This window comes from Phyllostomus discolor, chromosome 9 (genome assembly GCF_004126475.2).
Source record: "Phyllostomus discolor isolate MPI-MPIP mPhyDis1 chromosome 9, mPhyDis1.pri.v3, whole genome shotgun sequence".
In the NCBI taxonomy this organism is placed as follows: Eukaryota; Metazoa; Chordata; class Mammalia; order Chiroptera; family Phyllostomidae; genus Phyllostomus; species Phyllostomus discolor.
Genome location: NC_040911.2, coordinates 39,851,930 through 39,879,311, shown reverse-complemented (window position 1 = coordinate 39,879,311; position 27,382 = coordinate 39,851,930). Strand labels below are relative to the sequence as shown.

General features: G+C 34.6%; 1 protein-coding gene across 2 annotated transcripts in view; it reads right to left on the bottom strand.

Moving 5' to 3' along the window:
• ROCK1 (Rho associated coiled-coil containing protein kinase 1) overlaps positions 1-27,382 on the bottom strand; it is a 158,547-nt gene that overhangs the window by 89,247 nt on the left and 41,918 nt on the right. For both annotated transcript variants that reach the window (XM_028524517.2, XM_036009232.1), the window contains exons 3-9: positions 17,320-17,420; positions 16,451-16,588; positions 13,766-13,941; positions 12,877-12,961; positions 11,585-11,729; positions 11,109-11,247; positions 8,189-8,280 (exon numbers count right to left, since the gene is read on the bottom strand). In XM_028524517.2, coding sequence (XP_028380318.1) covers positions 8,189-8,280; positions 11,109-11,247; positions 11,585-11,729; positions 12,877-12,961; positions 13,766-13,941; positions 16,451-16,588; positions 17,320-17,420 — 876 coding nt within the window. The remainder of the gene's footprint in view (positions 1-8,188; positions 8,281-11,108; positions 11,248-11,584; positions 11,730-12,876; positions 12,962-13,765; positions 13,942-16,450; positions 16,589-17,319; positions 17,421-27,382) is intronic.

Genomic DNA, 27,382 nt, shown 5'->3' with positions numbered 1-27,382 from the left:
AGGTTTGCTGTTGCTATGTGTGGCCTTTCATGGTCCCATATACATTTTTGAAATATTTGTTCTAGTTCTGTGAACTATGGTCCTAGAATCTTGACAGGAATTACATTGAATCTATACATTGCTTTGGGTACTATGGACTTTTTAACATTGTTAATTCTTCCTATCCATGAACATGGTATGTGCTTCCACTTATTTGTATCTCCTTCATTTTCTTTCTCCAGTGTCTTATAATTTTCTGAGTACAGGTCTTTTACATCCTTGGTTAGGTTTATTCCTAGGTATTTCTTTCTTTTTGCAATAATTGTGAATGGGATTGTTTTCTTAATTTCCCTTTCTGTTAGTTCATTATTGGCATACAAATGTGTAACCCTGGTTGGGTGTGGCTCAATGGAATGAGTGCCAGCCTGGGAACCAAAGGCTCTTTGGTTTGATTCCCATTCAGGGCACCGGCCTGGGTTGCGGGCCAGGTCCCCAGTCAGCGGTGAGCAAGAGGCAACCACACATTGATGTTTCTCTCCCTTTCTTTCTCCTTCGCTTCCCCTCTCTCTAAAATTAATAAATAAAATCTTTAAAGAAATAAAAAATAAAAGGGCAACTGATTTCTGAATATTAATTTTGTATATTGCTACTTCACTGAATTTATTTATCAGTTCTAGTAGTTTCTTGGTGGAATTTTTGTGGTTCTCTATGTACAGTATCCTGTCATCTACAAATAATGACAGTTTTACTTCTTCTTTTCCAAATTGGATGCCTTTTATTTCTTCTTCTTGTCTTATTGCTGTGGCTAGGATGTCCAGTACTATGTTGAATAAGAGAGATGAAAGCCAACATTCCTGTCTTGTTCCCGATCTTAAAGGGAATGCTTGTAGTTTTGCCAGTTGAGTATGATGCTGGCAGTGTGCTTGTCATATATGGCCTTTATTATGTTTAGGAATGTTCCTTCTATTCTCACTTTGCTGAGAGTTTTGATCATAAATGGGTGCTGGATTTTATCAAAAGCTTTCTTCTGTATGTATTGATATGATCATGTAGTTTTTATCCTTCATTTTTTGTTTGTGGTGTATCACATTTATTGATTTGTGAATGCTGTACCATCCTGGAATTTCCAGAATAAATTCCACTTGATCAAGGTGTACCATCTTTCTGATGCATTGCTGTATTCAGTTTGCTTATAGTTTGTTGAGGATTTTAGTGTCTGTGTTCATTAGAGTATTGGCCTATAATTTTCTTTCTTTGTAGTGTCTTTATCTGGTTTTGGAATTAGGATAATGCTAGCCTCATAAAATGAGTTTGGGGCCTTACTTCCCCTTGAATTTCGTGAAATTGTTTTGAGAAGGAAAGGTGTTAGTTCTTGGAATGTCTGGTAAAATTCACCTGTGAAACCATCTGGTTCAGGGCTTTTGTTTGTTGGCAATTTTGTGATTACTGCTTCAGTTTCATTATCTATTCAGATTCTCTGATTCAGTTTTGGAAGACTGTATATTTCCAGGAATTTGTGCATTTTATCCAGGTTGTCCAGTTTGTTGGCATATAATTGTTCAAAATATATTCTTACAATCCTTTGTATTTCCTTGATGTCAGTTGTTACTCCTCTTTCATTTCTGATTTTATTTGGGTCCTTTCTTTTTTTTTTCTTGATGAGTCTGTTTAAAGGTTTGCCCATCTTGTTTATCTTTTCAAAGAACAAGCTCTTGGATTCATTGATCTTTTGTTATCATTTTTTAAAACTCTATTTTATTTATTTCTGCTCTAATCTGTTACTTCATTCCTTCTACTCAACTTTGGACTTTGTTGTTCCTTTTCAAGTTCTTTTAAGTGTGAGGTTAGATTGTTTATTTGAGTTTTTTCTTGTGTGTTTTTTTTTTTTTTTTTTTTTTTTTTTTTTTTTTTTTGAGACAGGCCTGTACTGCTATGAACTTCCACCTTAGGATTGCTTTCCCAGTGTCTCACCGATTTGGAATAAGATTTTGAAAGAAATCAAGGTATCTTTTGATTTCTTCCTTGATCTTATTGTTGACCCATTCATTGTTTAATAACATGTTATTTAGCTGCCATATCTTTGTGTGTTTTCCAGCGTTCTTCTTTTGATTGATTTCTAGTTTCATAGCATTGTGATAAGAGAAGATGCTTGATATGTTTTCAATCTTCTCAAATTTGTTGAGACTTGTCCTAACAGGGGGTCTGTCCTAGAAAACATTCCAAATGCATTTGATAAGTATGTATATTCTGGTGTTTTGGGGTGAAATGCTCTGAAAATATCAATTAAATACATTTAATCTAGTGTGTCATTTAAGGCTGCTGTCTCCTAGCTGATTTTCTGCCTGGAATACCTATCCATTAAAGTCAGTGGAGTGTTAAAATTCCTAACTATGACTGTACTTCTGCCGATCTCTCCCTTTTTGTCCATCAACATTTGCTTCACATCTTCAGGTGCTCCTATGTTGGTGCATACATGTTTACTAGGGTTATATCCTTTTGTTAGATTGTTCCCTTTATAATTATGTAGAGTCCTTTGTCTCTTACTATAGTCTTGGTTTTAAAGTTTATTTTGTTGGATATAAGTACTGGTATCCCAGCTTTATCTTTTTAATTTTCCATTTGCATGAAATATCTTTTTCCATCCCTTTACTTTTTTTCTCTGAATATCTTTTAATCTGAGATGGGTCTCTTGGAGGTAACATATATATGGGCCTTATTTTTTTTATCCATTCAACTATCCTATGCCTCTGGTCAGATCATTTAAGCCATTTATATTTAAAGTGATTATTGATAGATATGTATGTAGTGCCATTTTATTGTTAGACTGTTTTCCTGTTTGTTTTTTCCTCTTCTACCCCTTTTCCCCTCCTCCCCCTCTTCTTCTTAAAGCAAGCCCTTTAATATTTGTTGCAGTACTTAAATGTTATCATTTCCTTTTCCCCAAATTTAATAGCCAACAAGTATTAATTTACCTACATTTCTAGTCTGTATGATACTGAATAGTGGAAATGTTGAAGTGGTACATGGTATTACAGAAGATCAAAGGCTTTTCAGTCAAAGAGATTTAGATTTGAATCCTGATACTGTCGTTCACTATAAGTGTGACCTGTAGCCAAGATTTTGAATTTTTTCTGTCTTCTATTTTTAATCCTACTCCTATCATTTCTTTAATTCCATCTCAAATGAATGGAAAAAGTAATTTTATAAACTTAATACTTGTGCCTCTAAATTAAGAGTGTACAAAATCAGAAAGCTCAAAGAAATTCTGCCAAAAATCAAGCTATTTTTTACCCTACTCTCACACCATCCAGGAACAGATGGTAAAGACTGCCTTCTTATTTGAAGACATTTAAATGGTAAAATTACCAAAAGAACTATTATTTGCAAAAGATAAGCAATTTTGCAAAACAAACAAACAGTTAAATTAAAACTGTTATGTAATTTTTAAAAACTTAGCTGGTCAGAAAGGTCACTCCAGAATAAAAGTATTCCTGGTATTTTAAGGGTAGGAAGTGAAGAAGGGGTAGGAAGAGGGAAGGGAAGAAGAGAACAATAAGTTCCACAGACTTTAATTTTTCTTTTTCCCCCCCATACTATAACCACAAAATGGGAGCTATTAGGATTAGGAAAAGATATTAAAATGTTTGTACGTATGTTAAATCTAAGTGTATGACAGCAAAACCATAGATAATATAGAACTTTAAAAATATAGAGATGATACTAATTACTTAAATATAGAAATTCTTTAAATATAAAGTCATTTTGAGTTAAATCAATAAAGTAATTCACTTTACCAGCCTTTTTATTTAAAAAATTTTAATTATTTTTTTTAGAGAGAGGAGAAAGGAGGGAGAGAAACATCAGTGTTTGGTTGCCTCTTGTGCACCCCCTACTGGGGACCTGGCCCGCAACTCAGGCATGTGCCCTGAGTAGGAATCAAACCAGCGACCCTTTGGTTCACAGGCCGGCACACAATACACTAAGCCACATCAGCCAGGGCTACTTGTTTTATTTTTTCATAACTATAAACAGTTATATTAAGGAGGTATAACAATTATCATAAAATGCCATTGATATGGATGCCCCAATTCCACTAGACTATGAGCTCCAAAAGGTAAAGAACATTTGTTGGTCTGATCACTGTTGTTTTCCTAGTGCCTGAAATGAAATAGTGCTCAGAATATAGTAGATGTTCAGTAGTTATTGACTAGGTTAGCTCCTTTACAATTAATTATCAGCTCTTCAACTAAAAAAAAAGTCCTCTTTACCTTTTAGAGTCATTTATTGTGTGGTTATTCTAGCTATTTATGCAAATTGTTTCACTCTGAAAAAGAATTTCAATCAATACAATAGATACTTGTACTTCTCCAATCCCCTTTAATTTTCTTTGGATTTATAAACATATTTGTATGTTTTTAGCCTTCTTAAACTTTACTAAGAACATAACTTTAATAAAAACACAAAGCTTTTCAATGCAACCATTATCACCTTACTCTAACTTATCTCTCTGTCTTGCAAGTTTCTCATGCAGTATGAGGGCAATGACCATGTCACATTTACTTATGAGGAGGAAGAAGTTACTTACTTCCTAGAGTAGGACTATTAATAAATGCCCTCAAGGTCAAGTTGCTCCTGTAGCTTCTCCAGAAAGCAGGTTACTCAATGTCATTCTGTATAGTAGTATAATTTCTTAACTTCCACAAGAATTTGTTTCCCCTTTTCCCTTCTCAATTTTATAGCTCACTATAAGCATACATATTATTTAAAGATAATATAACATTTCTTTTACAATATTTAATAACCAGAATATTTGGCTAATTTTGGCAAACCTACATGATCGACTTCTTCAAAATTGACAAGATTTTGCTCTTCTGAAAAGTCTCAACTAGACAGGCAGTCCTTAAGACAAATACCTAATTTGTAACTGTTCCTAAAATCACACAGCTGAGTTCATTTCCATTATTACTGTTCCTTGCTATTGCTATTGCAGGAAATGAGGGACTGGTAAACACTATCCTTTCTTTGCTAGTCAAAAGGGAAGAAAGTTCCTGAGGCTTTGATAGGGGAAAAGTAATTCTTGGCCTCTCAAACCCACATAGATGATGTAACTTTGGTGCCATTATAACTTTGAGCTATGTTAAACAAGGTTTCCTGTAAATCTTGTAATTTTAACTTTGTTTTGAAATAGGGAAATGTTCTAAACTAGATGAAAATTAACTTCTTGCACACTACATATTTTTATTTGTGAAATGCAAACTTTAAGCTTGAGGGAAATCAAGTGTACCACAATTTCCTATATCCTTATACAAATTAATATTCCTTATACAAATTTGTATCCTTACACAAATTTTATTATAGGATCTTTTATTTTAGATTTTAGTAAAAATGAAAGAATAACTTGTATTTTCACAAAGAATACATTTTAATTAACTCTTATTTATTGACTCTTCCATAATGAGATATGTCTGAAACAAAAAGCAATTCATGGAGGCATAGGTAAATGCAGCTAGCCTTGTCATACAACCACAGTTACATTGCAAAACACGTATTACTCAGAATCATCAGAAAAATCAAGCTGTATGGAAGTCTGACAACTAAGGAATTAAAGAAACCACATTCATCCAGATGGGCGGGGGGAATGGAGGGGCGCAAACCCGGAACCATCTGGTTCCAAACCCATGTTGGTGGATATAATATGGAGGGGTGTCTAGGGAGCAAGGGATCCCAGCCCCACACCAGACCACCCAACCCAGGGTTCCAGTGCCAGGAGATAAATCCCCATAATTTCTGTCTGTAAAAACCAGTGGGGGCTGAGTTGGTGGAATAAACTGTGGGATTCTCAGTCCTCTACTCTTAGTGGACCTTGTACCTTACACAGACTTACTCCGACTCACTTCTTCCGGGACCCCAGCTCTAGGGCAGTACCTTGAAGGGGCCCCATGGCATAGAGGGAGGAACTAAAGTATCTGGCATCACACAAGAGCTGGGGGTACAGTTTCCTCCCAGGCAGAACTGCAGACAGCAGCCATTGTACCTTTTCTGAGCTCTCCCCCATACAGAGCCACAGTGCAGAGGAACCATATCTGAATCTCCATCAACTTGGCTCACAAGGTTAGGTCCTGCATTGACAATTACCTAGCATTCTGCCCCATCCAACTTACAGGCCCACACAAGTTGGTAAAATGGTTTTTCCATAAGAAGGGCTGGGCTAGACACAGGCTTTACACCCTCCTAAGTCTGCTCATACAAGCAACAGCTAAGCCCAGTTCCTGTACCTCTATCTGAGCACTCCAAGGCCCAGCACCAGCAGCAGACATCTACAGATGGCTTAAGCTTAGCCAAGGGGCCACAGACAGAAGAAAGGTGGAGGCTGACCTTGGACGGCATCACCCAGGGAACCCCAGAGCCTGTGATAGCAGAGGACAGTTACAGACCACACTGGAGCATCTTCCAGTCACCTCCACAAGCCACAGAGTCAGGTGGCTGTTGGCCAGGGGACACAGCCAGTCTTACCAGCTATCTAAACTGGGCAAATCCTTCACATTGACCTGCTTATAACAATCAAGACTCATCTACAAGAGGAGGGAGTACTCAACTCACACAGAGGGCACACCTCAATTACCCAGCTTGGGTGATAGGGGAGGTGGTACCACTGGACCCTATAGGACACCTACATTAAGCCACACTACCAAGACACTGAATCAAAGCAGCTCTACCTAATACATAGAAACAAACACAGGGAGGCTGCCAAAATGAGGAGACAAAGATATATGGCCCAAATTAAAGAACAGAACAAAATTTCAGAAAAAGAACTAACCAAACTGGAGATAAGCAATCTATCAGATGCAGAGTTCAAAACACTAGTTACAAGGATGATCAAGGAACTCTGTGGGTACTTCAACAGGATAAAAAGACCCAGGCAGAAATGAAGGATATGCTAATTGAAATAAAGAACATTTTACAGGGAATCAAAAGTGGAGTGGATGAAGTGAAGAATCAAATAAATGTTTTGGAATTAAGGAACAAAAAGATAACCAGTCAGTACAGCAAAAAATTGAGGATAGTGTAAGGAACCTCTGGGACAATTTCCAAAATGTTCCAACATTCACATCATAGGGGTGCCAGTGGTGAAGGATTAGGCAAACAAGTCCAGGGAGCTCAGAGAATCCCAAACAAGATGGGTTCTGGTTTGGGGACCACACCATGACACATATTTAATGCCAAAGGTTAAAGATAAAGAGATAATCTTAAAAGCAGCAAGAGAAAAAGCAGATGGTTACCTATAAAGGAGTTCCCTTAAGACTGTCAGCTGATTTCTCGAAAGAAACTATGTAGGCTAGTAGGGACTGGCAAAAGTATTCAATGTGATGAAAAACAAGGATCTACAATCTAGATTAGATTACTGTATCCAGCAACGCTATCATTTAGAATCCAAGGGTAGATAAAGTGCTTCCCAGACAAGGTTAAGCTAAAAGAGGTCATCATCACCAAGCCATTATTATATAAAATATTGAAAGGACTTATTTAAGAAAAAGAGGAAGATCAAAACTATGAATATTAAAATGGCAATAAATATATCACTATCGACAACTGAATCTAAAAAACATACTAAGCAAACAAGCAGAACAGAAATGAATTCATAGTTATGGAGAAGACTGGGATGGTGACCAGAGTGGGGTGTGGGGATAACCAGATAAAAAAATTGAAGGGATTACAAAGTACAAATTGTTAGTTACAGAAGAGGCAGGGACACATTAAGAGCAAGTATAGGAAATGGAGTTGCCAAAGAAATTATATGCATGACCCATGGACATGAACAAAGGAGGGGGATAACTGGAGGGTATAGGGGTTGCTGGATAGAGGGGGACAAAGGGGGAAAAATTGGGACAACTGTAATAGCATAATCAATTAAAAAAGGAAAAGAAACCAACGGAAAACAAAGAGCAACTAAAATCAAATATCAAATTATAACTGATGAACCCAATTCAATAACATGTGTATAAAATTTCATCTATCTTGAGAGACTCGAGAGAAGTAGCATATATATATATAATTTTCACAATATTATCAAATATTCTCTAAGTTAGGACAATACCCATGTACCTTAGATTTTCATCAGACACACACATATATTAGCAAGGGAGTTTGAACAGACTACCACCACTACTTTCAAATATTCTCTCTTAATATGCAAGAAAAAATAACTTACTGTCTCGAAGTGTTTCCCAAGCCCACTGATCATTTTTGAAGAAGAGATGTCGTTTGATTTCTTCTACACCATTTCGCCCTAATCTTACCTCTCTGAATAGAGAAGAAAGGAGAAAAGTTATTAATCATTTAAAATATTATTATAATCTGTTCACATTTATTTGTGGGCACAATGTTAAATCTGTACAGAATAAACATAGGTCTATATTCATTGTCAGCATAATTTTCAGCTCAAAAAAATAAGTTAAAGGCTAAGAATATTTAAGAATTTTTAAAGAAAAAGTATATAAGAAAACACAGATTTGTTGATACTCCATGACTTTCTGTTGATATTAATCCAGATGAATCACTCATCCTGGTTCATAAGCATAATGAATAAAAGAGTAAATTTTCTCAGGTTTTTAAAATAGTGGAAGTTATACATTTTTTTGCAACCAACAACTTTACTTCACACCAGAAGCTAATAAAAAGTCAGAAAGGCATTTTAAATTAAAAATTTCCATTTTATAATCTATTAAATATTTCTGACCAATCAAAAACCAATAACTAATTCTTGACATTACTACAAAACTGATGTTTTTTATTGGGACAAGTTACTGGTTCCTGGCCTCTTGAGTGAATACATTTAAAGATGTGCCTTTAGCTGATTTTGAGAGAGGAACTCAGTAACTTCTGTTCTCCAGTAGAGTGCTTATCAGCAACAAGAAAACCCAAATTCCAATTTTTTTTCAAGAGTTAAAAGCTAAATTGCTTTAGATATGTGATACTTTTCAAAGAACTATTCACTACAGAACTGACTTATGACCCAGTGGTTCCACTTCTGGGAATACATCCAAAGAAATCTGAAACACTAATTTGAAAAAATATATGCACCTCTATGTCACTGCAGTGTTATTTACAATAGCCAAGATTTGGAAGCAGCCCTAGAGTCTATCAGTACATGAGTGGATAAAAAAGTTGTGGTACATTTACCATATTTAATTGACTACTACTCGGCTGTAAAAAAGAAATCTTACTCTTTATAACAGCCTGAAGAATATTACATTAAGTGAAATAAGACAGAAAAAGACAAGTACCATATGATTTCGCTCATATGTAGAATTTAATGAACAAAATAAACTACCAAACAAAAGAGAAATGGGCTTGTAAATAGAGAACAGACTGAGAGCTGACAGAGGGAATGGGGAGTTGTGGGGCTGGGTGAAAAGTTGAGGGATTAAGCAAGAAAAAAAACAAAGACACAGACAACGGTATGGTGATTACCAGGGGAAAAGGGGGGTAGGGGAGTTAGAAGAGGGTATAGAAGGGATAAATGGTGATGGAAAAAGACTTGGGGTGAAGAATGCACAATACAATATAGATATGATGTATTGTATACAATATACATATGATGGAATTATATACCTGAAACATATCATTTCATTAACCAATGTCACCCCAATAAATTCAATAAAAGAGAAATAAAAAGTTCTCACTGACTCTCCCAGACTGGATGGGGGAACCTACCCATGATTCTAGGGCACACACTACTTAATTTGGAGTATATATCTCCCTATACAGTAAGTGCCTCCTTTGCTTGTCTTTTCCCCCAAAGGACAATGAGGTAGTAGAGAACAGCAGGTGTGTATCTCATTCATTTCTATATTCCTAGCACCTAACATGGCACAGCACCTATATCTACATAACACATTAACAAGTAAAAATGTGAAAAACTATCAATTGCAGGTTCTAAGGTACATACTTAAGAAGGATAATTTAAATAATTAGTGTAAATCTGAAATCAAAACAAATTTAAAAATACTAGGCTTCCCTAGTATTTAAATGAACTATATACAATCATAATGTTAAGTGAAATCTTAGTTCTAAGTCATTTGGCTGATGTTTAAATTAAAAAATTAAACTACAGGGGTATGCATAATATGCTACTTTAGTTTCTAAAACACATGCACACATGTACATTTATACGATGATTATCTCTAGAAGGAAGGAGGTAAGAAATATCTTTTTTATATCTTTGCACTATTTACTTAATTTCAACAAAATATACCACACATAATTAAATCAGTTTTCCACCTCTACTGAGGTATATTGATAAAATTTTAAGATATTTAAAGTGTACAACATGAAGATCTGATACATGTACACATTGTGATAGGATTTCCCCAGTGAGTTAACTAACACATCCATCACCTCACATACCCTTTTTTGTTTGTATGAGAACTTAATTAAGTTCTACTTTTTCAGCAAATTTCAATTATACAATACAGTGTTACCTTAAATGACTTCAATTGGAAGATGCACCATCACTGTTCTACCATTAGGAAAAAATTTTTCCCAATGAACTTAACACACGCCATTGCTTGTAAAATTTCAGAGATGTAAACGTGGTAGAAAAAATCTCAGACTCAATAATATATACCACCATTTTATACTACATCAAGTTAAATATTAGCCCTGGCTGGCGTTGATCAGTGGATTGAGCATGGGCTGTGAACCAAAGCATCCCAGGTTCAATTCCCAGTCAGGGCACATGCCTGGGTTGCAGGCCATGCCCCCCAGCAACTGCATCAATATCAAAATATTGATATTTTTCTCTCTCTCCCTCCCTCCCCTCTCTAAAAATAAATAAATAAAATCTTTTTTAAAAAAGTTAAATACTTAACAAGAAAATAAAAAGAATCATCCAGTCTGTCAGAAAAGATATATTGTATCTCAGTTTCTTAGGTAAAGCAAGTAAATTGAGATCCAAAAAAGGCATGCAGAAAATCATAAGATTATATTAGGTTTCACTGTAATGAATGTGTTTGAGAATGGCAACATTTTTATTTCAATACTGTAAACACAGGCACTCAAAAACTGAGCAGCAAAATGAGAATTTCTTTAAGATAAATTTAAGTAAATTCAATGTTAAGATTATTTACCTATCAGTAAGGAAGGCACAAATAAGATTTTTTGCTTCTTTTGATATGTCATTATCATCAGGGAAGGTAAGTGAATTTTTATGGTTCATAATCTTACTGTAAGTTCCAACCAGAGAATCTGCATAAAAAGGTGTATCACCTGAAAAAAATGACAAGAAAAACAAAAGCACAATAAGATACATTAAAAAAAATCAGTTTCAAAGGAAGAGTCAGTGTTACCTGTTTAAAGATTACTAAGTTTATACACACACACACACTAAAAACACATGCTTAATATGTAAAAAGAAATACACATTAAAAAGTTGCTTTAATCTTCTAAATAGCTTTTGAAAACACACAAAGCAGGGGTTTGGATTAATTTGTTTCCTATACACAAAATCAATACTTTCTAATATCTTATTTTAATAGAAGAAACTAAGCTGTAAGTTTGGAAGTAAACAATTATTTTAGAAGTACACAGAATTCTCTTTACTCACCTACAAGCATTTCATATAAAAATACGCCAACTGACCACCAGTCACATTCTCGTCCATAATAACCATCACCACCTTGAGATTTTAATACTTCAGGGGAAATATAATCAGGTGTCCCAACTGCTGTATCACATCGTACCATACCTTCCTAAAAAGAAATGCAGGTCAAATTTGGATTAGGATACAAAGTCTCAATTATTTAAAATGGCATATAATCTGTAGAACTCTAAATCTTTGAGCTACAAAACTATATCAAAATGTAAGGCAAAGTTAACAAAAATGAACAAATAGCTAATCATATATACATATTATACACAGAGTATATTCAAATATATGTGTATACACAAGTGATTATCATCTTGTAATAATACTAGACACACTGCCAACATTTATTATACCCAGCTGGGCTAATATAATGTTCTCATCTTAACAGCAACTAATGCAGTAAGATTGAGGGGCTCATAGGATGAAACATTTGATAATATTAATATAGAAATTCTGATTTCATTATCTTTACTAAAATAGCCATTTAATTCAACAATGCTTAAAACTGAAGAACACACATAAGAGTCAACTATACAAATACATTAGGGGAAGCATGGGAAAAGGGCATGATGGTGGTAAGCATACTGAGTATCTATCTAATATATATTTTAATCATCAAAAAAACTATACGTAACTATTATTTATTTTAGCTGGTATTAATGCAATAAAATTATAATGTTCACAAAAAAGTTCTCAAGTAGTGTTTCCTTCTAACCAGTAATTTCCTTTTAAAACAATAAATACAACTTCCTGAATATTGTTCTGTGATAATTTCCAAAGAATATAAACTGTTTCAACTGAAAAAGCAGCATACTTGCTACTTCAGCTATATACATTATTGATAATATAAACAGTGAGAATGGGTATATTTTACGATTGATTCACTAAATAGTAAGATATTTACTAGAAGGCTAATTAAAAATATATACATTATTGAAATCTAATAGTTATGAAATTCTAATTTTAACATTGACACTAGTCTTTAGGGACTATTTCCATTTCTAGTTATCAGTAGTATATTACATTTATTATAAAGGATTTAGTAAATCTAGCAATCTACACTTACCCTAGAGAGGAGAAATCACAAGTTACTAATACAACATTGAAACGGTAACATCTGTTTCAACAAATGAGACAAGTCATATCAATTCTGTACAAGTCCAGCTATAATTAGTGAATTTTTATGACATTTTTGAAAAAGCGTATGTCTTGAACTAGCAAAAAAATCTATTAAAATGTAATTATTTAACCTTATTCATCTTCATACAAGTACCAAAATCAGCTAACTTCAAATGTCCAGCTTTATCCAGCAGCATGTTATCAGGCTTCACATCTCTGAGGGGGAAAAAGAGAGTATTTCTGAAATAGATCAGACACTGATAAAATTATACGAAGCACTTATTTTAGGCTATTTCCTCACTCAATATATATAAGGAACTTCTGACTTGTGTGTGCTCTCTATTCACCTGTAGACATTTAACTTCATCAGGGAAAATTCTTTGTATGTTAATGCCTCAGAAGGCGACAAATAATATTCCCCTTTCTTTTAAGTAGAGTGTGTTTCTTCTGGGTGGGTGGAGGGGGGTGTCAAATCATTTGAGAGAGAATAATCATAAAAAATCTAACACTTAGAAATAAAAAGTAATTGAAACAAACACACTTCTCAACATAAGTGCATAAATATTTCCAGGACAAGGTCTAAGTCACTTTTGTATCCTTGGAACTCAGCATAGGAACTGCACAGTGGATTCAAGTACTGTTTGCAGAACAAATAAAATTATTATTCTAACAATATGATATATTCACTAATTAAAAGCAAATTAATTTGTATAGTAAAAAATGAAAACTAACATTCTGGCACATACCTCAGAAAACCAGCTTACAACTTTTGCTTTACAGAACACCAAATAAAAGCTACATAATCAGATTTTAAGGGATAGTAAAAAGCACACATACATTAACATTAAGCTGAAACGTTAAAACTACAAATTTCAAAGTTTTAAGTTCTGAAATACCACCCATGTCATATAAGAGGAGAAGAGGTGAATTTAGAGTGGGAAATGATAATTGAATAACATTTAAGTATTTTCAGCTTCTCTCATCAACCAAGGAGAAAATTTAAAGCATTTTTATCTTTACCTATGAATAAAACCCATGGAATGGATTGCGTCCAATGCAAGAACTACTTCTGCAGTATAGAATCGTGCCCATTTTTCAGGCACATCATAGTTGCTCATTAAGTTTACAAGATCTCCACCAGGCATGTATTCCATCACCATGTAGAGATAACGATCATCTTGGAATGCATAAAAAAGCTATACAAATATAAAAAATAATTAAGATCAGGCAAAATTATTTCATTTAAAAGTTGGCAAAAATAGTAATGAAAGGTTTAATTAAAATAGTCAAATTGCACAAACAATAAAAACAAACACAAACATAAACATCACAAAGTCCCTTGCATATGGAAAGGAACTGTTAACAGTTTCCAAGGATTTAGATGAAGACTTTTTCTCTATATGTTTCTATCTTAATTTAAGTTTTATACTGAGAATTAAAAATTATAATAGTTTCCTACAAGTCTCGTAAACAAAGAAATACTTTGGCTCTATTTTAACTTGTGCTTTAGTGGGGTTTACTACTTTAATTTGTATCAACACCGCAATTCTCAAGAAGTCTGATAAACTGGGCTACATTCTCAATTGTCTCTTATTAACTGTATGACTGGGCAATTTACTTAACCTCCCTGAGTCTCTGTCACTATAATCTCTCTTAGAAGAATGTAAGGGACTATATCTTGTTTGACTTTTATATCTGCTGCTCAGTCATCAAATGAATGTCTGGCAATCAGCAAATGCTTAATAAATGTCTAGTAAATAAAGCATAAATTAATCTATAAATTGGGGTGTACCTAGTAGGTATTAACTGCCTTTCAGAGTTGTTTTAAAAAATTAGCGAATATAGAAAGCACTTAGTAAAATAGATGCTCAATAAATGATAGTCAATAGGAGGAGCACTAATAACTGACAAAGAAACAAGAAGAGGGCAGCAGCTCGAGGCAAAGCAGGAAGAGTAAAGTCCATTGATAGGAATGAAATTGGCAAGAACACCATGCATAAATATATTTGTTATGTAACCAGGGGTGAAGTGGGGAAAAAAAAAGAGAGTGAGAGAGAGCAATTTTACAAAAAAAACCCAAAACATTTTAAGTAAACAGAGACTAGAATACAAGTAAAATTAATAAAATAAACCTTAGGGAAAATATACCTAATTTACCTAGACACTTACGTTTTAAGAATCTTTCTTTTTATGTTTCCTTTTTCAAGTGTTTAATGACTTTACAGGTTTAATTATTTTAATTAAAAATATATTTTGGGAAAGCTAAGAAACTAAATGGTTTGTCATGGCTATCCCAGATATACAACTGGGCACCATAGTTAAACATTGTTCATATGGGTGGCAGCTTATTTAGACAATGTATCAAGGAAAGTAAAGCTTTGAGTACATAAATTATAAATTTAACCCAAAAAGTAACAATTATATTATGTCTTAACTCTCTACAGAACACTCGGCTTTTTCTCTATCAGTGGTTCCAAACCAGAGATTATAATGGTCTCTCCCTATTCCCCAACCCAAGGGGACAATCAATACTATCAGGACACATTTTTTGGTTATTAGAACTAATATGTGGGAGTGGGGCGGGGGAGGCTACTACTGGCATTACCTGGGTAGAAACCAGGATGCTGATAAAAAATCCTAAAATGCACAGAATAGCCCGCAAAACCAAAGCCATTATCTTGCCTAAAATGTCACATAAAACCGAGCCCAGGAAACCATGATATAGACAGCTAATAAAAACAGAGCAGACAATCAAGTATAAAAGTTTCATTATGTAAATCTTAAACATTTTCCATATCCTTTTTATCCCAAGTACTAGTATGCTAAGTTACAATATGCCTCATTATATAATATCAATCAATCAATCAATCAAAAAATACATGTTAGGAATTTAGAAATGGTCTAGCCCAATAGTTTTTCTTTTTTAAAACCAGAAACTTTACTTCCCCCTTATGAAATCTTACACAAGGATCTCAATATGTAAGGCAGATAAAAAACAATGACCTGCTGCTCTACTTGAGGCAGAAACAGAAAACCCAGAATTATAACCCACCCAAAATTCTTGCCTGTCCTTTATGACTTCACCTGGGTTATCTCCACAGTTTAAAATAACCAATCAAAGCCAACTTTCACATTTTTAAGCAAGGAAATCGAGGCCCAGATGTAAATAAGTTGGCCATAGCTTCATAGACTGCCCCAGCCAAGACTAGGACATACAACTAACTACTCATTATTCTTTCCACAAAAAAGCCTAAAGCTAAAACAGTATTATTTGGAGGCCTAGCTTAATTTATTTTCCCCCTCATTCTTCCCATCCCTTCCTCTCCACAAAATGAGAAGGACAAATAGATGAACAGACAGTTAAATAAATAAAATAAGACCTCATATTTGGAAAATAAGCTTAAATTTCAATACTCAACACAAGTATCTTAGAGTATAAAAATATGACTTCTCTCAAATAAAATAATAATATGTAAAATTTCTAATATTTAAATTCTATAGAAACATAATTATTTTGTTTTGGCCTTTCCTCCTGGAGACAAGTCAATAAAACTAAACTTTATGATTTTAAAAATAATGGTATAGCAGACAATTCTTTAATTGTCAATGAATTCTCTATTACTCTTCTGAAAAACAAACTAAGCTTCTCAGATATGTTTAGTTACAAACTAGTATAGAAAAAATGAAACAAAAGAAATATCATACCTGAACAACCCAAGGACTGTTAGCAAAAGCCATGATGTCCCTTTCTTCCCAGAAAAAAGCAGAATCAGATCTCTTAATCATTTCAAATTTGCTGAGAAGCTTCATAGCATATACCTTCCTGGTGGATTTATGCCTTACCTTTAAAATTGAAAATGGGAAACAACAAATTTTTGCATTAACATTTAAATTTAAAGCTCCCAGTTTCCTAAAACCATTTAATTAAAACACTTGTTAAATTTAACATTATTGTTCTAAGCTATTTTTCCTTCTCCTCTACTGATTTATCCCAATTAAATATCAAAGCTTTAATCAGCAGAAGGAAAGATGTTAGACAAAACATCTTTATTTCCTATATTACAGTACACTCTTCCCTTCTCCACCCTGATATGCATGCTGCCTCCTATTTATAAAACTTAAGTCTAATATTAAGAATAAAGGTGTCTCATAATATCTGAAACCTTTTCTGTACCCATGAACATATGAAGAAAATATTTTACATTACTGAGTTTGACCCTAAGCTTTCATATCCTTAGGCAGAATATTTAGCAGGGGGTGTCCAACATTTTGGCATCTCTGGGCCACACTGGAAGAAGAAGAGTTGTCTTGGGCCACACATTACATACACTGAGACACATAATCATAAAGAAATATCAGAATGTTTTAAGTAAATTTATGATTTAGTGTTGGGCCGCATTCATAGCCATCCTGGGCCGCATGGCCTGTGGGCCGTGGGCTGGACACCCCTGATTCTAGAGCAATTTAAAGCAACAATTTTATAAAAATGATATTTTCCTAAATAACATGTTAAAAATACAAGTGAATTTTCATTATTAAAGTTATTGTTTTTTAACCTCATTAAAAGAACCTACCAATTGAACTTCTCCAAATGCACCTCTACCAATCACCTTCACTACTTCATAATCTTCAGCTTTCATTCGTAAATCTCTAATTTTATTTATTGTGTCTTTATCTGCATGAAAAGAAAAGTTCATTTTAAGTCACTAAAGCATTATAACACTACTTATTTTACATTTATGTTCTTGAGAAACACAATGAAACAAAGAAATTCATTTGAGAATTACTTAATATATAGTGAAACGTAAAGTTACGAAATAGTAAAAGGTTCAATGTACAAAGAATTGTTTTAAATAAATTCTGGAATGACTTCACTTTATTAAAATGTTTTCATTAAAATCTGAAGGAATGTTTTAGAAAGCAAATATAATATAAACACACACTAAGAACATTTAGTTTATTAGCTACTGGTATTTTAAGTACACATCAAATCTGAAGTGAGGGACCATGAGTAGACATTTTAGACTAATACAATTTTCTTTTTATCAAGTCAGTTTTGATGATCCTTTAAAAAAGATAAAAAGTAAGATATCAAAGGCAAACATACTAAAGAATCACATACTTGTATCATTACATTTCTCTATTTGAATTGAGATTTTAATTTAAAACAGTGGGAATCACTGCAATTATTTATATAAACCTGTCATGCTACAAACTACAATAATTTACAAATCCCCACTGGATAGATATTCTAATTCCTAATTTGGTCATAGATTAAAATACGGCTATTTTAATCCACATCAGTCAACATTGGCAAGAGTTTACATGGAAAAGCTTCACATTTCAGAGTTGTACAAAATACAGAACAGCTATTAAACTTAAGTTCCACTTCCCAATAAAAGCTGCACATGATACTGTTTTTCTTATTAAACTCACATTTCAACCCAAGTGTCTGTGTTCATAATGACCAATAAATACATGTAACGCAGAGCAAATTTTCACACAAAGATAACATAAGTACATTTAATTTTAGGCTACGTATTGACTGCAATATGCAGCAGGATGATGTAGATGATAATTAATTTACTACACAAACATTCATGTCTACCATACAGGCTCTACAGTAATCACTGTAGATATGTAAATCTAATTCTAAAACATAGTTCTTACTCTTAAAGAATTCAAACTCTAGCAAATGAAACAGGAAAAGCAATTAAAAAAAACACACACAAAACACTGCAAAGAATAAGGGAGATAAGCACAATTTGTTGAGTATGTAAAGAAGACACCTAACCCAACCCTGCCTGGGAAGGAGGTGGCTAAAAGAGGCTTTCTGGAGATGATGACTCCTGAAACGAGTCTAATATGAAGAGCAGCAGTTAGACAGGTTGCGGAGAAGAAAACAGAAAATACTACAGGCAGATAGGCATTACAAGCAAGGCATTCAGAAACTGTATACAAGTTCTGTGTTGCTAGAGTATCAAGTTTGTGGTAAGGATTAGCAGGAAAGGCTGGAGAGACCCAAACTGGTTAAGGGGCTAGAACTTTACCTATAGGCCAGTAGTTATAAAATTATTATTTAACCATCAGAAATATTTTTCACAATAAAGTTTAAAGCATCTCAATATGTAAAACACATAAAAGAAACACAGAATGATGTATTCTGTGTAAACACAGAATAGCCTGTAAGGATGAGAAAGGATCCCTAGCTCTGGTTATATGAGGTTTAGAACCATAAATAGACTATAAATTCCACACTTTGATCTCAGAAAATATATCTGCTGCAAATTTATATGGGAATGGAGATTTTGCTTCCTGTTTTAATTTCTGACAGCACAGGAAGTGTTTTATAAAGCAGCTTGGTATTACTTGTTATTCAAATAATATTAGTTGTCAAAATGACTATTACATTTAAGTTTTACATAATATTGTGATTTTGCCTTTAAACTTTAAGTTGAATTTACTGAGAACATTATCAAGTCTGGAGCAAAAACTTATTTCCAAAGTCAATCAGTGTTCAATAAAAACTCAATGACAGCTGAGAGTGGTTCCTCTCTTTCAAAAAAAAACTTTGTTTTGGTTCTTGTCTTAGTCTGCTCATAATACCATACAAAACACCATGGGCTGTGTGACTTAAATAATAGACATTAATTTTCTCACAGTTCTAGAGGCTGGAAGTTCAAGGGCAGGCGATCAGCCCTTTTGGTTTCTGATAGGACCTCTCTTCTTGGTTTGTTGGGCAGCTGGTATCTTTCTGTGTGCTCACATACTTCTGTCTTGTGTGCACACAGGTTAAAGATACTAATTCTATCTTATCAGAGCCCTATGCTTATGACTTTATATAACTTTAATTTGCTCCTTATTGGCCCTATCTCCAAATACAGTAATACTGGGGTTAGGACTTCAGCACAGAAATTGGGACGAAGGACAATTTAGTCCACAGCAGTCCTTAACTTAAAAAAAAAACCAAACAATAAAAATTATCACCACTAAGTCTTCATACTTCTGTATGCTAAGATAATTGGGATGTTTAGCTTCAATTTCTGACAAAATTTTAGAGATGATGATGAAGTCCATGAGAATGAATAATGTTTACTACTGATACTGTAATTCAGTATCACATGATAGATTCAAATATTTTCCATCAAGTTCCTGCTGGTGTATATACAATAAATAACCATAGCCTTTAAACACATTGTTTTCACAAGCTTTGTTAGTCTGTCCAACTAAGGCTTTTTCTGCACCATACATATTTTTAATTACCATTACTTGTAACACATCTCAGCACACTCCACTTCAAGTTGTATTGTCTTCTCAACTTCTTTAAAAATATTCTTGCCTGTACTTGTTGCATGAAAACTATACATTAGGATAATTCTTTAGTCACTTTAAAGTCAGTATTGACTTCTCAAATAAACAAGAGTCAGGACAAATTAATCAAAATTGTTTGTCTTGTTTTTTAATCAACTTGAAGCTGCTCCCAGTGGCCTCAATTCTTTGAGCAACTGTTCTTGTCAAAAAGCTAAGTCTTTTTTTAAACATTTGTGTTTTTTAATCTTGACTATACCTTTTTTCACTGTATTTTTTCCCATTACCATTTACTCCCTTTATGTCCCTCTCCCCAATGCAATTACCACACTGCTGTCCATGTGCACAGGTCATTTTTGCTTGACCCCTCAACCCTTAATCCCCCTACCACCAGAGCTGTCAGCCTGCTCTTCCATCTATGAGTCTGTCTCTATGCTGTTTGTTAGTTTAGTTTGTTCATTAGATTCCATATATGAGTAAAATTATATGTTACCTCTCTCTGGTTTATTTCATTAAGCATATTGTTCTCCAGGTCCACCCATGCTGTAGCAAAGGGAAAAACTTTCTTCTTTCTATGGCTGAGTAGTATTCCATTGAAACCAATAGTCTTAAGCGAGTATTTCTCTTTTTACACATTTGTTTTGCTGCTTCGTTTACCATCAGTGAACAGCTTTTCCTGCTTGGCTAACAAATAAGGTGTGTGAAAACTTATGTAAGGCTGCAGCCTCATATTCCATTTTAACTTTTGTAAAGAAAATTCTGCTGCCATGAGATATCTATTTTTAACTTTCTATTTTTTTGACTGTTGCTTTTCTGGAGTTGGGAATATTATGACTGTTTACTCTGGTAACATCAATGACTTCACCTGAGTATCAGTACATTATATTCTCATAACACAGTTATAGTGTCAATGCACAGTAAACACAATGCTTTGCCATCTAACTTGGTAAAACAACACTCCACTGTGTCTCAAAATGACAACAAAGTTCACTTTTCTCTTCTTTTTTTAATTTGACACAATGGGTATGCACTGGCAATAAACAGTAAAGAAAATCTGTGATATGTTGATACACATGGAACACTGTCAAATTGCAATAACTATGTCACTGTGATTTGCAGTGTATGGAGTAGCAGTGTGAAGCAACAACAACTCCACATATGATTTCTGTCACAACTCAACCCAGCCATAGCACAAGAGCAGTCACAACAACAGATAAAAGAATGAGCATAGCTATTTCCAAATAAAACTTTATTTATAGATACCGAAACCAAAATTTCATATAATTTTCAAGATTATTCTTTTGACTTTTTATCAATCATTTAAAAATATAAAAACCATTCTTAGTGCATGAACCATATAAAAGCAAGTGGTAAGCCAGATCTGGCCTGTTGGCTATGCCAACCCTTGCTTTAATGGAAACCCAGCTCCCCTCTGAGAACACCTTTTCCCTGCAGCATTCAAGTGGTGACCTTTACCCTCACATATGCCTTATACCACTGGCCCTGAAAGCAGGATAGGTGAACTCCACTGCCATCTCTAAATCTGCCAGCTTTGACTTTTATTTTATTAGGTTATATCTCCTACCACCTCTCATAGTTGCTGTCATCTATTGACCCTTAGGTCACCACATCTCATTACTAGATAATTTTAATTCCTTATGTACTGATTTCTTCAATATTCTCCTGTTTTAATTCTTAAAGATTTTAATACACCCATAGGTGGTATTTCTAATAACCTGGTTTCTCAATACCTTTAATTTCTCTCCTTCAATGATCTTGTCCTCTATCTTATCTCAGCCATTCATTTCCATGGTCACAAACTAGACATTTTCATTATCAGTAATTATAATCCTCCCATAATTTCAATTTCAAATCTTATATTCTCTAAGCACTCCCATAGCTTTGCTGCTTACTTCTTCCAATAATTCAACTCCAACAATCCCCAATCCCACCAAGACCTTGAATTCACTGATCCTATCCCATTTTTAGTGAACCTCACTACACTGGTAACTTCTCTTTCTTACTACCTAGCTTAAATTTCATGTTCAATTACTATAATCACTTACTTGCATACACTTTCAATGCCCTGGCTCTTATACTTAGTTTGGCAAAAACATAATCTTAGTTAAATCCAATTCTCCAAATAACTCTATGTCGGTACCCATGCAGTTGAATATATATGGATAAATACATAAAGTCATATTGACTGATGTTGCTTTATTTTTTAAATTGATTTTAGAGATAGGGAGGAAGGGAAGGAGGGAGGGAGGAAGGAAGAATGAGGGAGAGAAATGTTGTTCCACTTACTTATGCACTCATTGGCTGATTCTCATAAGTGTCCTGACCAGATATTGAAATTGCAACTTTGGTGCATCTGGATGATACTTTGACCAACTAAGCTACCTGGCCAGGACCCCACTTTAAATTCATAACCACAAAGCTGGCCCTTAATTCTGCTTGGTAATCATGTGTTTCCCTAGTCTGTTCACTCTCCCACTCTGTCAGAGAGCATATTTCCCACTTTCTTCTCAAACCTCCCACAGCTCTCCCACTGATATTCATAGCTAATGACCTTGTTGGTACTACCCTAAAACAAATTAAACAATCAGAAGAAAACTGGCACAGAATTACTATCACACTGGCCTGTGGGCTGTAGTTTGCCAACCTCTTCTTTAATGGAGGCCCAGCTCCACTACAAGGGTACCATGGTCCATTGGTGATACTATCATATCTTTTTTTCCCAACCAGTAGCATGTGCACTCATATATTTGGTCTCTTCACCTTTTACTATAGGAGAATAATTCTGTCTTACATCAATCCCTCCACCAATGATGTTATCATTTTCTAATACTTTAAGGACACTGTTCTAGCAGTTTTTCCCTTTCTTTTGTACCCAGTTTTCCCTTTCCTAAATGGATCTTACCATGCTGTTTTCAGTTTCATCTTAAAGAAACATCTTGATTCCATTTCTCTCACCAACTACTACCCTGTTACTCAACTCCACTAAAACAAAATTCCTCAAAAGTTGTGTATACTCTTTGCTTTTAAATCATTCTTATATCTGCTCTTAAATCCACTCTGGGTGGGCTTTGGCCATTACCTTTCAACCAAAACTGCTTGTCAGTCACAAATGACCACTATGTTGCTAAATATAGCAACCAATTGCTATATGACCAATTTTCAGTTCTCATCTTGATATATCAGCAGCTTTTGGCACAGTTTTACCATTCTCTCCTGGTACTTACTTCAATTTACTTTACTTCCTGGATACCACATTCTTCAGATAATACTAAGAGTATTTTTTTCAACCTCAGTGGTTACCTCCCTGTTGCGGTTCCTTCTCTTCTCCCAGATTTCTGAACGAAGTATCTCAAGGCTCAGTCTTCCATAGTGTTTTTTCCTCTATCTACACTCATTTCTTTCAAGTGCTTTAAAAACCATCTACACATCAACAACTCTAAAATATTTATCTCTAGTTCAGACCTCTCTCTTAAACTTCAGATTTATATATTCAATTGCTTACAAAATGTATCTACTTGGGTAACAAACATCACAAATTTAATGTCTGAAATGGAAGAGATGTTCTCACCCAAAACCTCTATCATGATCTCCACATTTCAGTTGATGGCTCAATTTTGCTTGGGGCAAAAACCGAGGGAGCATTCTTGACTCCCTTTTTTCCCCTTATATTCAACTGCATTCATCCCTGAGTGTGGTGGAATTACAGATTATTTTATACCGCATACTTTCTATATGTTTCAAGTTTTCTATAATGAGTCTGTTGCTTTTTTTTTTTTAACAGTGGGAGAGAGAGCTTTTTTTTTTTTTTTCCTTTTTTTGTTTAAGATTTTATTTATTTATTTATTTTAGAGAGGGAAGGGAGGGGGAGAGAGAGAGAGAGAGAGAAACATCAATGTGCGGTTGCTGGGGGTTATGGCCTGCAACCCAGGAATGTACCCTGGCTGGGAATTGAACCTGGGACACTTTAGTTCCCAGCCCATGCTCAATCCACTGAGCTACGCCAGCCAGGATGAGTCTGTTGCTTTCTAATGAAGAAAAGATATATTTTGCCTAGCCTAAGATTTTAGATTATAAAATATACCATCATTTTAGGTATCACTATAGAATGTAACATATATCCTAATTGTTAAAAAGTTTTCTGAAGTGTCAAAATAGATAATATATGGTAATAAAAGTGATGCACAATATTCTGGTTGACCAAAAAACTACCATTCTATGCCTAAAGAAACCCCACATACCTTGCATACTTTTAGAGTAATCAAAGCAGCCCATACAAGCTCTACAATGATCTAATATTTATCTGGAAAATTTACAATGTGATATTCACCCATAAAAAATCTGTTTTGATGCCAAAAAACTGTTTTAAGCCCAAATCTTCAAATGAAATACAAGCTCCAGGAACATGTGTCATATTTTGCCAGTGTATGGTGTGTACCCACGCATATATACCATTTGAGGAAAAAAGCAGGAAAAAAAAATCCAAACTCTTCAACACAGCATAAAAAGGCTTTTAGATCTTGTTACTGTCTGATTCAGTCCTTTATTTCTAGATACTCTCCCCAACAATGCTCTAGCAATGCCCAGTTATTTGCAATTTCCCACACCGCCTTACTGTTTCACATCTTCATGCCTTTTTGCAGATGTTGATCACCAGCCTAAAATGACTTGCCTCATTTTATCTGACCAAGTTACTATAATACAAGATCTAATCCTGTATCTACTGCTCAGCCATTTCTGATCTTCTCAAGCATATGGGATGACTTCTTCCTCTAGGACACCACTATTTCCCTAGATTTCAGCTATCAATCTGGACTGAAGCTCTTTATACAGTTCTGTTAGACTGTAGTTCTCATCTCCTCAATGATGAAAACCATACTTCATCCATGCTTATGTCCATAATGTATGAGTTCAATGATACTTACTAAAATATTAAAAACACTTAATGGTATTTTATATAAATGGAGACAACCAATTACATGCAGCTCTTATCTACTCAGGAACAATAGAGAAGCCACATATCTTTACTCCAAAATAATAAAAGCATGTATTTACTTTTGAGAAATCTTGGGTTTCTCAAAATGTTAAACAGCATTATCAAATATATCATGTAATGTTAAACATAGCATTTTCTAGGTATCATATCATACCTACAAGTAGAATGAAATGAAAATGCAATGAATGAAATGTTTGGAACTTGTATCAAATGTTCATAGCAGCATTATTCATAATAGCCAAAAAAATAGACAATACAAATGTTTGTCAACTGATGAATGTTAACAGAACAAAATGTTGGTATATACCAACGAATAGAATACTTTTTGACAAATAACAAGAATGAAGTACAAGCTACAACACAGATGAAATTTGAACACATCATGCTGAGTCCAAAAAGCCTGTCACAAAAGACCACATATAGTATTCCACCTATAGGAAGTGACTATATCGGCAAATCAATACAGACAAAATACTTTACTCATTACCTAGGGATGAGGAGCTTGGGAAGAAATAGGGAGTGACTACTAATGGGAATGGGGTTTCTTATTTATTTATTTATTTATTTATTTATTTATTTCAATCATTGTTCAAGTACAGTTTTCTCCCCCCTACTCCCGTTCCAGCCCCTCCACCCAACCCTCCCCCCTTCCCCCCATTACCCTCCACCCTTAGTTTTTGTCCATGTGTCCTCCAAATTTGTTCCTGTAATCCCTACCCATTCCCCCCTGAAATTCCCTCTTCTCTCCCCTCTGGCCACTGTCAGACTATCCCCTATTTCAGTGTCTTTGGTTATATTTTGCTAGTTTTTTGTTTTGTTGTTTAGATTCCTGTTAAAGGTGATATCATGTGGTATTTGTCTTTCACTGCCTGGCTTGTTTCACTTAGCATAATGCTTTCCAGCTCCATCCATGCTGTTGCAAAGGGTATGAGCTCCTTCTTTCTTTCTGCTGTATAGAATTCCATTGTGTAAATGTACCATAGTTTTTTGATCCATTCATTTACTGATGGGCATCTAGGTTGCTTCCAGCACCTAGCTATTGTAAATTGTGCTGCTATGAACATTGGGATGCACAGGTTCTTTTGGATTGGTGTTTTAGTGTTCTTAGGATAGAGTCCCAGCAGTGGAATTGCAGGGTCAAAAGGCAGATCCATTTTTAGTTTTCTGAGGAAGTTCCATACTGCTTTCCATAGTGGTTGTACCAGTCTGCAGTCCCACCAACAGTGCACTAGGGACCCCTTTTCTCCACAACCTCTCCAACACTTGTTGTTTGTTGGTTTGTTTATGATGGCCATTCTGACTGGTGTGAAGTGGTATCTCATTGTGGTTTTAATCTGCATCTCTCTGATGGCTAGCGATATTGAACATCACTTCATGTGTCTTTGGATTTTCTGTATGTCCTCCTTGGAGAATTGTCTGTTCAAGCCCTCTGCCCATTTTTTAATTGGGTTACTTGTCTTCTTAGAGTGGAGTCGCGTAAGTTCTTTATATATTTTGGAGATTAAACCCTTGTCTGAGGTATCATTAGCAAATATGTTTTCCCATACAGTTGGTTCTCTTTTTATTTTGATACTGTTTTCCTTAGCTGTGCAAAAGCTTTTAATTTTGATGAGGTCCCATTTGTTTATTCTTTCCTTTATGTCCCTTGCTCTAGGAGACAAGTCAGTAAAAAAGTTTCTGCGTGAAATATCTGAGATTTTCCTACCTACATTCTCTTCTAGGACTTTAATGGTGTCACGCTTTATATTTAAGTCTTTTATCCACCTTGAATCTATTTTTGTATAAGGTGTAAGTTGGTGCTCGAGTTTCATTTTTTTGCACGTAGCTGTCCAGTTCTCCCAACACCATTTGTTGAAGAGGCTATTTTTATTCCATGGAATGGGGTTTCTTTTCAAGTTGGTGAAACGTTCTAAAAGTGATTGTGGTAATGGTTGCACAACACTATACACACATACAAAACAATTAATTGTATACTTTAAATAGGTGAACTTTATAGTATATAAATTGTATCTCAATGAAGCTGTTAAAAAATCAATCATGGGTCTGGCAATGATTTTCACATATGATACCAAAAGCACTATCCTTAACAGAAATAACTGGTAAGTTAGAGACTTATCATAATAAAAAACTTTTGCTCTGTGACAGAAAATATGCAGCCCTCCGAATCTAGAGGTGAGGCTGATTGATCCCCATTCCATTGAGTGTGGGCTGGACTAGGGACCCAATTCCAAGTACTAGAGTATGGAAATGGAAAATAGTGAAAAAAAAAAAAAAAAAGGAGAGAAGCCTGGCAACCACTACCTTAAGCCAAGTGA